The sequence below is a fragment of the Pseudophryne corroboree genome, chromosome 1, assembly GCF_028390025.1.
Source record: "Pseudophryne corroboree isolate aPseCor3 chromosome 1, aPseCor3.hap2, whole genome shotgun sequence".
In the NCBI taxonomy this organism is placed as follows: Eukaryota; Metazoa; Chordata; class Amphibia; order Anura; family Myobatrachidae; genus Pseudophryne; species Pseudophryne corroboree.
Window position 1 is genome coordinate 844,926,786 of NC_086444.1, and position 12,889 is coordinate 844,939,674.

The window sequence follows — 12,889 nt, forward strand, 5'->3', positions numbered from 1 at the left end:
GTGGGGTACCTTGAAAATCGGTATGCAGGCTTCCGTGCATTGGCCAATCCACCAACTAAACCCCCATCATTTATTTAATGAATTGTTGAGGACAAGCGAGTTTACTTTGGTGAGTGCTGGGTTCTTTGTTTGTATATATATATATATATATATATATATATATATAATGTGTATACACTCACTGCGCCTTAAACATGCCCCCCCCCCCTCTTTTCAGCCCTCTGTCACAGAGTTCAGCAGGGGAAAGTCCGGGGAGCCAGCTTCTCTGCAGCGTTCTGTGGAGAAAATGGCGCTGTTAGTGCTGAGGGATCAAGCTCTGCCCCCTCCAGCGACGGGCTTCGGTCTCGCTTCAATAAACAAAAAATGGCGGGGGATCTCTGCATTTACTGCCTCCGCAGCCTAATGTACCCTTATATGCCAGTCCAGAGGTTTATTGCTGGCCAGGGCGCCCCCCCTGCGCCCTGCACCCATCAGTGCCCGCTCCGTGTGTGTAGTGTGTGGGAGCAATGGCGAGCAGCGTTACCGCTGCGCGCTTACCTCAGTGAAGATCTGAAGTCTTCTGCAGCCTTGAAGTCTTCTTTTCTTCTTATACTCACCCGGCTTCTATCTTCCGGCTCTGCGAGGACGACGGCGGCGCGGCTCTGGGACGAACGGCGGGGTGAGACCTGCGTTCCGACTCCCTCTGGAGCTAATGGTGTCCAGTAGCCTAAGAAACAGAGCATATAATTTAAATAGGTCTGCTTCTCTCTCTCCTCAGTCCCACGATGCAGGGAGCCTGTTGCCAGCAGTGCTCCCTGAAAATAAAAAACCTAACAAAATTATTTTTCAGAGAAACTCTGGAGAGCTCCCCTGTAATGCACCCTATCTCCTCTGGGCACAAAATCTAACTGAGGTCTGGAGGAGGGACATAGAGGGAGGAGCCAGTGCACACCCATACTAAAAGTTCTTCATAGTGTCCATTTCTCCTGCGGAGCCCGTCTATACCCCATGGTCCTTACGGAGTCCCCAGCATCCTATAGGACGTAAGAGAAAAACCCTTAGCCCTCAAGATGGAAGCTTCAAGAGCCACGCCGTCAAAGATAGCCGGGCTAGGTCCTGGTAGACACAAAGGCCCTGAACGAGGAGGTCTGGGCGTTGTGGAAGTAGAAGTGGACGCTCTAACGATAGGCCTTGCAGGTCAGAGAACCAGTGCCATCTGGGCCACGCCGGAGCTATGAGAAGCAGATTTCCTTTTTCTTGCTTGAATTTCCGAATTACCCTGGGCAGGAGTGACACCGGAGGGAACACGTACGGCAGCCGAAACCTCCACGGCACCGCCAGCGCATCCACGAATGCTGCTTGAGGATCCCTTGTCCTTGCTCCGAAGACCAGAACCTTGTGATTGCGTCGAGACGCCATCAGATACACATCTGGAAGACCCCACCTTTCCACTAGGAGTTGAAACACTTCTGGGTGGAGGCCCCACTCGCCGGCATGCACGTCCCGACGACTGAGTAAGTCCGCTTCCCAATTCAGGACTCCCGGAATGAATATTGCCGATATTGCCGTTGGATGGCGTTCTGCCCACTGTAGAATCCGTGAGGCTTCCTTCATTGCCAAACGGCTTTGAGTGCCGCCTTGATGATTTATGTAAGCCACTGTGGTGGCGTTGTCCGACTGTACTTGAACAGGACGGTTCTGAATTAAATGCTGGGCCAGGTTCAACGCATTGAAGACCGCCCGCAACTCCAGAATGTTGATCGAGAGGAGAGATTCCTCCTTGGTCCACGACCCTGTAAGGAGTTCTGCTCCAGCACCGCGCTCCAACCTCTTAGACTGGCATCTGTCGTCAACAGGACCCAGTTGGTTATCCAGAAGGGATGGCCCCTGCACAATTGTTGGTCCTGAAGCCACCAGAGCAGCGACAGACGGACATCCGGAGTCAATGAGATCATGCGAGACCTAATCCGGTGAGGCAGGCCGTCCCACTTGGCTAGAATCAGCTTCTGGAGGGGGCGAGAATGGAATTGAGCATACTCCACCATGTCGAATGCTAAAACCATGAGGCCCAGCACCTGCATAGCCGAATGTATCGACACTTGCTGACGAGAAAGGAAGCAACGAATCCTGTCCTGAAGCTTCAGGACTGTCTCCTGAGACAAGAACAACCTCTGGTTGTGAGTGTCCAACAGCGCTCCCAGGTGCACCATGCTCTGAGCAGGGACCAGGGAGGATTTCTTCCAGTTGATGAGCCACCCGTGGGCTTTTAGAAACTTGACCGTCATATCCAGATGACACAGGAGAAGATCTGGGGAATTTGCCAGGATTAACAAGTCATCCAGATACGGCAGTATCCTGACCCCTTGACGGCGGAGTACCACCATCATCACCGCCATAACTTTGGTGAAGACTCGCGGAGCCGTTGTTAAACCAAAAAGGTAACGCCCGAAACTGGTAATGGATGTTGCCAATAGCAAACCTCAGGTATTGTTGATGTGACACTGCTATAGGAATATGCAGGTAAGCATCCTGTATGTCCAAGGAGACCATGTAGTCCCCAGGTTCCAAGGCCAGAACTATAGAGCGAAGGGTTTCCATACGGAACTTGGAAATCTTCACAAACCTGTTCAATGCCTTGAAGTTGAGAATGGGCCGGGAGGACCCATTCGGTTTCGGGACTAGAAACAGCAGAGAATAGTACCCCCGGCGCCTCTGAGCAAGAGGCACCTGTACTACGACTCCTGTTTCCAGGTGGGTCTGTACCACCAAGTGTAGAGGTTTTGCCTTTGTCCGGTCCAAAGGGACGTCTGTCTGGCAAAATCGATGAGGAGGTCGGTTTTTGAAGGCAATGGCGTAACCTCGAGTGACGACTTCCCGTACCAAGGCATCTGAAGTGGTCTTCAACCATTCCTGGGTATACCCTAGAAGCCGTCCTCCCACCCTGGGATCCCCCAGGGGGAGGCACGCCCCGTCATGCGGCAGGCTTATCGTCTTGGCAGCTGGCTGACGGGCCGACCAGGCTCTTTTGGGCTTCGACTTACCAGGTTTAGAAGTGCGGGCCTGCTTATTGTACGCCTGACGTTTTGCTTTACCTGAAGGACGAAAGGGGCGAAAGGACGTACCTTTAGCCTTCGACACAGAAGGAGCGGTATTAGGTAGACAGGCAGTTTTGGCAGTAGCCAAGTCAGCCACTATCTTATTTAAGTTCTTCCCAAACAGAATATCTCCCTTGAAAGGGAGTACCTCCAGGGTTTTTCTAGAGTCCAGATCCACAGACCAGGATCTCAGCCACAATATCCGGCGAGCCAGGACTGACGTAGTAGAGGTCTTGGCTGCCAGGATACCGGCATCAGAAGCCGCCTCTTTAATATATCGAGAAGCTGTGACAATATATGACAAGCATTGTCTAGCATGGTCAGAGGAGATTTCAGCATCTAACTCCAAGGCTCATGCTTCAATAGCCTCAGCAGCCCATAAAGCTGCAATAGTAGGCCTTTGTGCAGCACCCGTGAGGGTGTAAATCGCTTTTAGACAACCCTCCACACGTTTATCTGTAGGCTCTTTCAGAGACGTGACGGTAGTGACAGGTAGAGCTGAGGAAACCACCATCCTAGCCACATGTGAGTCGACTGGAGGAGGTGTTTCCCAATTCTTAGACAGCTCTGGCGCGAGGGGATAGCGAGCCAGCATCCTCTTTTGAGGCACAAACTTCGTACCCGGGTTTTCCCAGGGTTCCTGACGTATATCCACTAGGTGATCAGAGTGAGGTAAAACCTGTTTTACCACCTTCTGACGCTTGAACCTATCTGGTTTCTTAGGAAGCACGGATGGCTGGGGATCATCCGTAATCTGCAAAATTAACTTAATAGCCTCCAAAAGGTCAGGAACATCCACATGTAAACTACCTTCCCCATCAGCCGTATCTGAGTCAGAACCTGAGGGGTCAGTGTAAGTGCCGTCCTCATAAAAAGCTTTTCTCAGGGCTGCTTGAAGCAGCCCCTCTGTTAAGTGCCTGCTTACTGCAGCACCAACTGACAAACTGAGCTCCTGTGCTGGGAGGCGGGGTGATATAGGAGACAGCGCTGTGCATTCTGGGAACAGTCAAAGCTTTGAGTCTGTTGGTGCCTCGGATCAAGATCATACTCTACACCCATTGTCCAGACTTGTGGAGCCCAGTGTACCCCGCAGCAGAAACACACATATATACACACACACACACGTGAGTGAACGATCAAACTCCCGACAGTCAGCATACCGACTAACAGGGACTATTCCCACTCGTGTCCACAGCACCCAGAGTAGGATTAGAACCTGTGGTTAGTGCAGCAAGGCCGCTGCATGGCAAAGCAATATTTCCCCGATGGTCACAATTATAGCCCATTTGCACGTGTGAAAAATTACCCCTATATGCCCAAATACACATAGGGTCCGCAAAAAGCAGTATACCTATGTGTTTTTGTGCAAGCTATCGCAGAAAAAATGGTGACCTACATAGCAGAGGCAGGTGAAACCAAAACCCTGATAAGTGTCGGCACTGGCACTACTAAGATATCCCCGGGCGATTACCCGCAGTAAATTACCACGGCTAACTGAATACCACTCTATGTCCTAATGGGAACTATACAGCTTACAAAGTTGAGAATGCAGCAATTGTATTAACTGTGGCATGAATTCATTAAAATTACAATGAACACCAGCTGTGGAATGGCAAGCAAGCATTGTGAACTTCGTTAAGTTAAACTTTATTTAATACAATTATTTAATGTACATTATTCAGCTCAATAGTACACAAAACTTAAATTATTGCTCTACTTATATTTTCTGGCTATAGTTCCTACTCATTTATTTAATTCACAAACACTGTTCATATGTGAATGAAAAAAAATAAGAATTTACTTACCGATAATTCTATTTCTCGGAGTCCGTAGTGGATGCTGGGGTTCCTGAAAGGACCATGGGGAATAGCGGCTCCGCAGGAGACAGGGCACAAAAAGTAAAGCTTTTCCAGATCAGGTGGTGTGCACTGGCTCCTCCCCCTATGACCCTCCTCCAGACTCCAGTTAGGTACTGTGCCCGGACGAGCGTACACAATAAGGGAGGATTTTGAATCCCGGGTAAGACTCATACCAGCCACACCAATCACACCGTACAACTTGTGATCTAAACCCAGTTAACAGTATGATAACAAAAGGAGCCTCTGAAAGACGGCTTCCTACAACAATAACCCGATTTTTGTAACAATAACTATGTACAAGTATTGCAGAATAATCCGCACTTGGGATGGGCGCCCAGCATCCACTACGGACTCCGAGAAATAGAATTATCGGTAAGTAAATTCTTATTTTCTCTATCGTCCTAGTGGATGCTGGGGTTCCTGAAAGGACCATGGGGATTATACCAAAGCTCCCAAACGGGCGGGAGAGTGCGGATGACTCTGCAGCACCGAATGAGAGAACTCCAGGTCCTCTTTTGCCAGGGTATCAAATTTGTAAAATTTTACAAACGTGTTCTCCCCCGACCACGTAGCTGCTCGGCAGAGTTGTAATGCCGAGACCCCTCGGGCAGCCGCCCAAGATGAGCCCACCTTCCTTGTGGAATGGGCATTTACATATTTTTTGCTGTGGCAAGCCTGCCACAGAATGTGCAAGCTGAATTGTACTACAAATCCAACGAGCAATAGTCTGCTTAGAAGCAGGAGCACCCAGCTTGTTGGGTGCATACAGGATAAACAGCAAGTCAGATTTCCTGACTCCAGCCGACCTGGAAACTATATTTTCAGGGTCCTGACAACATCCAGCAACTTGGAGTCCTCCAAGTCCCTAGTAGCCGCAGGCACCACAATAAGCTGGTTCAGGTGAAACGCTGACACCACCTTAGGGAGAAACTGGGGACGAGTCCACAGCTTTGCTCTGTCCGAATGGACAATCAGATATGGCTTTGTGAGATAAAGCCGCCAATTCTGACACTCGCCTGGCCGAGGCCAGGACCAACAGCATGGTCACTTTCCATGTGAGATATATCAAATCCACAGATTTGAGTTGTTTAAAACAATGTGATTTTAGGAATCCCAAACTACGTTGAGATCGCCCAGTGCCACTGGAGACATCAAAAAGGGGTTGTATATGCAGTACTCCCTTAACAACTTCTGGACTTCAGGAACTGAAGCCAATTTCTTTCTGGAAGAAAATCGACCGGTCGAAATTTGAACCTTAATGGACCCCAATTTGAGACCCATATACACTCCTGCTTGCAGGAAATGTAGGAATTAACCTAGTTGAAATTCTTCCGTGGAGCCTTCCTGGCCTCATACCATGGAACATATTTTCACCTAAGCGGTGATAATGTTGTGCGGTCACCTCCTTCCTGGCTCTGACCAGGGTAGGGATGACCTCTTCCGGAATGCCTTTTTCCCTTAGGATCCGGCGTTCACCCGCCCTGGCGTCAACGCAGCTGCGGTAAGTCATGGAACAGACATGATTCTTGCTGAATCAAGATCCTTTCTAGTATCTCTTGAAGTTCCGGGTACCAAGTTCTTCTTGGCCCAAACCGGAACCCCGAGTATAGTTCTTACTCCTCTCCTTCCTATCATTCTCCATACACTGGGTATGAAAGGCAGAGGAGGGAACACATACACCGACTGGTACACCCACGGTGTTACCAGAGCGTCCCAGCTATTGCCTGAGGGTCTCTAGACCTGGCGCTTCATGTGGGACGCCATCATAACCACCTTTGGTCTTTCCCAACGGTTTACAAACATGTGGAAACTTCCAGATGAAGTTCCCACTTTTCCGGGTGGAATTCATTTATGCTGAGGAAATTTTCCTAGTTGTCCACTCCCGCAATGAACACTGCTGACAGTGTTATCACATGATCTTTCGCCCAGCGAAGAATCCTTGCTGTCATTGCCCTCCTGCTTCTTGTGCCGCCCCGTCTGTTTACGTGGGCGACTGCCATGATGATGTCCTACTGGATCAGCACCGGTTGACTTTGAAGCAGAGGTCTTCCTAGGCTCAGAGCATCGTAAATTGCCCTTAGCTCCAGTATATTCATGTGGAGAGAAATCTCCAGACTTGACCACACTTCCTTGGAAATTTCTTCCTTGTGTGACTGTTCCCCAGCCTCTCAGGCTGGCATCCGTGGTCACCAGAACACAGTCCTGAATGCTGAATGTGCTGCCCTCTAGAAGATGAGCACTCTGCAGCCCCCACAGAAGAGACACCCTTGTCCTTGGAGACAGGGTTATCCGCTGATGCATCTGAAGATACGATCCGGACCATTCGTCCAGCAAATCCCCCTGAAAAGTTTTTGCGTGAGATCTGCCGAATGGAATCGCTTCGTAAGAAGCCACCATTTTTCCCAGGACTCCTGTGCATTGATGCACTGATACTTGGCCTGGATTTAGGAGGTTTCTGACTAGGTCGGATAACTCCCTGGCTTTCCCCTCCAGGAGAAATACCTCTTTCTGGACTATGCCCAGAATCATTCCTAGGAACAGCAGACGTATCATCGGAAAACAGCTGCGATTTTTGGAATATTTAGAATCCACTCGTGCTGTCGTAGAACTACTTTAGATAGTTCTTTTCCGACCTCCAACTGTTCTCTGGAAACTTGTCCCTTTCAGGATATCGTCCAAGTAAGGGATAATTTAGATGCCTTTCTTCTTTTAAGAATCATCTTTTCGGCCATTACCTTGGTAAAGGCCCGGGGTGCCGTGGATAATTCAACGGCAGCGTCTGAAACTGATATTGACAGTTCTGTGTCACGAACCAGAGGTACCCTTGTTGAGAAGGGCAAATTTGGACATGGAGGTAATCCTTGATGTCCAGGGACACCACATAGTCCCCTTTTTTCCGGTTCTCTATCACTGCTCTGAGTGACTCCATCTTGATTTGAACCTTTTTATGTAAGTGTTCAAAGATTTCAGATTTAGACTATGTCTCACCAAGCCGTCTGGCTTCAGTACCACAATATAGTGTGGAGGACTAATACCCTTTTCCTTGTTGTAGGAGGGGTACTTTGATTATCACCTGCTGGAAATACAGCTTGTGAATTTTTTCCCAATACTGCCTCCTTGTCGGAGGGAGCCGTTGGTAAAGCAGGCTTCAGGAACCTGCGAGGAAAAAATGTCTCGACTCTCCAATCTGTACCCCTGGGATAATACTTGTATGATCTAGGGGTCAACTTGCGAGTGATCCCACTGCGCGCTGAGACTCTTGAGACTACCCCCCCACTGGTGGAGGGCTTCTTTTCCTGGGAAGGGGCTGCCTGCTGCAGTCTACTTCCCTTTCCTCTATGTCTGGGCAGATATGACTGGCCTTTTGCCCGCTTGCCCACATGGGAACGGAAGGATTGAGGCTGAAAAGACAGTGTCTTTTTCTGCTGAGATGTAACTCGGGGTAAAAAGGTTGGATTTCCCAGCTGTGGCCGTGGCCCCCAGGTCCGACGGACCGACCCCAAATAACTCCTTCCCTTTATACGGCAATACTTCCATGTGCCGTATGGGATCTGTATCACCTGACCACTGTCGTGTCCATGACATCTTCTGGGAGATATGGACAACGCACTTATCTTGATGCCAGAGTGCAAATATCCCTCTGTGCATCTCGCATACATATATATAGAATGCATCCTATTAAATGCTCTATATCAATAAAATATTTTTAGTCAGGGAATTCGACCAAGCCAACCCAGCACTGCATCTCCAGGCTGATGGCGATCGCTGGTCGCAGTATAACCACCGTCTGTGTGTATATACTTTTTAGGATATTTTTCCAGCTGCCTATCAGCTGGCTCCTTGAGGGCGGCCGTATTTGGAGACGGTAACGCCACTTGATAAGTGTGTGAGCGCCTTATCCACCCTAATGGGTGCTTCCCAACGCGCCCTAACTTCTGGCGGGAAAAGGTATAACGCCAATATTTGCTATCGGGGTAAACCCACGCATCATCACACACTTCATTTTATTTTATCTGATTCAGGAAAAACTACAGGTAGTTTTTTCACTTCCACATAATACCCTTTTCTGTGGTACTTGTAGTATCAGAAATATGTAACAGCTCCTTCATTGCCCTTAACGTGTGGCCCTAATGAGGAATACGTTTGTTTATTCACCGTCGACACTGGATTCAGTGTCCGTGTCTGTGTCTGTGTCGACCGACTGAGGTAAATGGGCGTTTTTTATAAAAAAACCCTGACGGTGTTTCTGAGACGCCTGGACCGTTACTAATTGTTTGTCGGTCGTCTCATGTCGTCAACCGACCTTGCAGCGTGTTGACATTCTCACGTAATTCCCTAAATAAGCCATCCATTCCGGTGTCGACTCCCTAGAGAGTGACATCACCATTACAGGCAATTTCTCCGCCTCCTCCAGCATCGTCCTCATACATGTCGACACACACGTACCGACACACAGCACACACACCTGGAATGCTCTGACAGAGGACAGGACCCCACTAGCCCTTTGGAGAGACAGAGGGAGAGTTTGCCAGCACACACCAAAAAACGCTATAATTACATAGGGACAACCTTATATAAGTGTTTCTCCCTAATAGCATCTTTATATATATATTTATATCGCCAATTTGTGCCCCCCCCCTCTCTGTTTAAACCCTGTTTCTGTAGTGCAGTGCAGGGGAGAGCCTGGGAGCCTTCTCTCCAGCCTTTCTGTGAGAGAAAAAATGGCGCTGTGTGCTGAGGAGATAGGCCCCGCCCCTTTTACGGCGGGCTCGTCTCCCGCTCTTTAGTGAAGTTTGGCAGGGGTTAAATATCTCCATATAGCCTCTGGGGGCTATATGTGAGGTATTTTTAGCCAGTATATAGGTTTACATTTGCCTCCCAGGGCGCCCCCCCCCAGCGCCCTGCACCCTCAGTGACAGCGTGTGAAGTGTGCTGAGAGGAAAATGGCGCACAGCTGCAGTGCTGTGCGCTACCTTTAGAAGACTGTCAGAGTCTTCAGCCGCCGATTCTGGACCTCTTCTAACTTCAGCATCTGCAAGGGGGCCGGCGGCGCGGCTCCGGTGACCATCCAGGCTGTACCTGTGATCGTCCCTCTGGAGCTAATGTCCAGTAGCCAAGAAGCCAATCCATCCTGCACGCAGGTGAGTTCACTTCTTCTCCCCTCAGTCCCTCGTTGCAGTGATCCTGTTGCCAGCAGGACTCACTGTAAAATAAAAAACCTAAGCTAAACTTTCTCTAAGCAGCTCTTTAGGAGAGCCACCTAGATTGCACCCTTCTCGGCCGGGCACAAAAATCTAACTGGAGTCTGGAGGAGGGTCATAGGGGGAGGAGCCAGTGCACACCACCTGATCTGGAAAAGCTTTACTTTTTGTGCCCTGTCTCCTGCGGAGCCGCTATTCCCCATGGTCCTTTCAGGAACCCCAGCATCCACTAGGACGATAGAGAAACACTAATATGCACACATCACTTAAAAAACATTCAGTATTAAGCAAATTAAACAATTATATATTGTATCTTACCAAAGTCAACAATATAATTCTGAAGGGCAGAAAATAATTTATTCCCAGGTTGCAGATTCGGTGAATTTTCTGATCTAGTAAGAAAAATAAATTGGAAAAAAGTACATTCTGAAAGTATACAAATTGATTTATTATCTTTTATTTTATTTTATTTTATTTTAAATGAAGACCTAAATAAAGATGTTAAAACAGGAACATTTAATGAATGATTTGTTTATGTACAAAAATAAGTAAATATAGTATGACAAACTTGACAAAAGTGAGCATGGGGTCATTCCATGTCAGTTCACCCAGGCATGACACCAACCAACTCAGATATTCATGATACTTTGTACACTTGATACTATCATGTAGCTACTAACCGAAGTTATATTTTTCTTCTCTACGTCTTACAGTTTGAGATACAGAGGGTCAAAATATCAAAAAATTGCTGGGAAATGCCACTACTGATGCTCGTATTTTCAGAGGCGTATCTGGAAAACAATTCACATCTCAGTGCCTAATACTCGTATCACTTTAAAATTTTAACCCTTTGTCAATCAAAATATGGAGAGTTTAGTAAAAAAAATGTTTTATCAATCTTGCCCGACTCAGAGAGTTCATCATACATTCCTTTACTTCAAACTTAATATTTTTGATGCAAAAAATAAAAAAAGTGGGTTCAATTAGCATTATCAACCTAAAGGGCCCTACACACTGGCAGATAACACTGCACGATATGAATGTTCTCGTTCATTAACAAGCAAGAACTCGTTCATATCGTTTAGTGTATAGGCACCAACGATGAACCATGCGCGGCCCTGCACTCGTTCATCGTGGTGCCCCGTCGCTTATGCATGTAAGCCAATATGGACGTGACTGTCCATATTAGCATGCATTGCTATTGCACTGGGTGACTGAGGGAGTGAAGAAACTTCACTCCCCCCCGTCAACTCCGCTCCTTCCCCGCCAGGTTGTCCGTCGGCCGTATTCGCCATCGTGCAGCTAGGCGGCGAATCGGTGAGTGTGTAGGGCCCTTAAGGCAGATATCTTATGCTGTGGGAGTGAGCATCTAGACACGGCTAGCGTTCAGTACCCTTCAGGAGCTAATGGTGTCCTATCAGACAGAAGCAGAGCCATAAAACTCTTTAGGAAGTTGGTTCTGCTTCTGCCCCCTCAGTCCCACGAAGCAGGGAGTCTGATGCCAGCAGATCTGCCTGAAAATAAAAAACCTAACATAAGTCTTTTCAGAGAAACTCAGTAGAGCTCCTCAGGGTGCATCCAGTCTGCCTGGGCACATTTCTAAAACTGAGGTCTGGAGGAGGGGCATAGAGGGAGGAGCCAGTTCACACCCAATGAAAAGTCTTTAGAGTGCCCATGTCTCCTGCGGATCCCGTCTATACCCCATGGTCTTAATGTCGTCCCCACATCCTCTAGGACGTAAGAGAAAATAGGATTTTGGTACTTACCAGGTAAATCCTTTTCTTTGAATCCATAGGGGGCACTGGAGTACTCTAGGGATATGGACGGCTTTAGCAGAACAAAGGCACTGAATATTTAAATTTAGTAACTCTCCTCCCCTCCATATTCCCAGAGTACCTCAGTGTTTTTTACTGAGCCGAACAGGAGCGATAGAGAGGTTGACAATGGAGAATTACATATAACATAATGGACAACAATAAAGTTGACACATAACGTTACTGACAACTAACCAGTTTACACCATAACCGATAGAACTTGAAAATTTGAACCAGTCAGTGAGAATGTGTTACCATAAGATCCCCTGAACTTACCACAAACCAGGTAAAACTGCTCTGGGTGGGCGTCCAGTGCCCCCTATGGATTCAAAGAAAAGGATTTACCTGGTAAGTACCAAAATCCTATTTTCTTTTTCATCCACTAGGGGTCATTGGAGTACTCTTGGGACGTATCAAAGCTTCCCCCGTGGGCGGGAGAGCTGTTTGGCACCTGTAACACTAGGCGGCCAAAGCTAGATGCTGATGCCGCAAACGTATCAAACTTGTAAAAGCACACAAACGTGTGCACTGATGACCATGTAGCCGCATGGCAAAGCTGCGTCGTAGAAGCCCCACGACCAGCTGCCCATGAAATTCCCACAGAACGTGTGGAATGAGCTGTTACTGATGTAGGCGGCTGTAACCTAGCATGAAGGTTATCCTGACGTATGGTCAGTTTAATTCATCTGGATAAGGTCTGCTTAGAAGCTGGCCAACCCCTCTTGACAGCATCATAGAGAACAAACAACGTATCCGTCTTACGAACTGTAGACGTTCGGGATTCATAAACGCGTAGTGCGCGTACCACATCCAAAGTTCCAGAATCTTCTGTTAACACCGGAACTACTATTGGTTGATTGATGTGAAAAGATGACACTACCTTTGGCAGGAAAGCGGGATTCGTCCGAAGTTCCGCTCTGTCATCATGAAACACCAAATAC

At 48.0% G+C, this 12,889-nt stretch overlaps 1 protein-coding gene across 11 annotated transcripts in view; it reads right to left on the bottom strand.

Annotated features, from left to right (window-relative positions):
- Positions 1-12,889, bottom strand: part of CENPC (centromere protein C) — a 755,709-nt gene that overhangs the window by 632,946 nt on the left and 109,874 nt on the right. For 9 of the 11 annotated variants that reach the window (XM_063919915.1, XM_063919922.1, XM_063919921.1 and 6 more), the window contains exon 3: positions 10,453-10,526. The exons of the other annotated variants lie outside the window; for them this stretch is intronic. In XM_063919915.1, the coding sequence (XP_063775985.1) occupies positions 10,453-10,526 (74 nt within the window). The remainder of the gene's footprint in view (positions 1-10,452; positions 10,527-12,889) is intronic. 11 annotated transcript variants of the gene reach the window in all.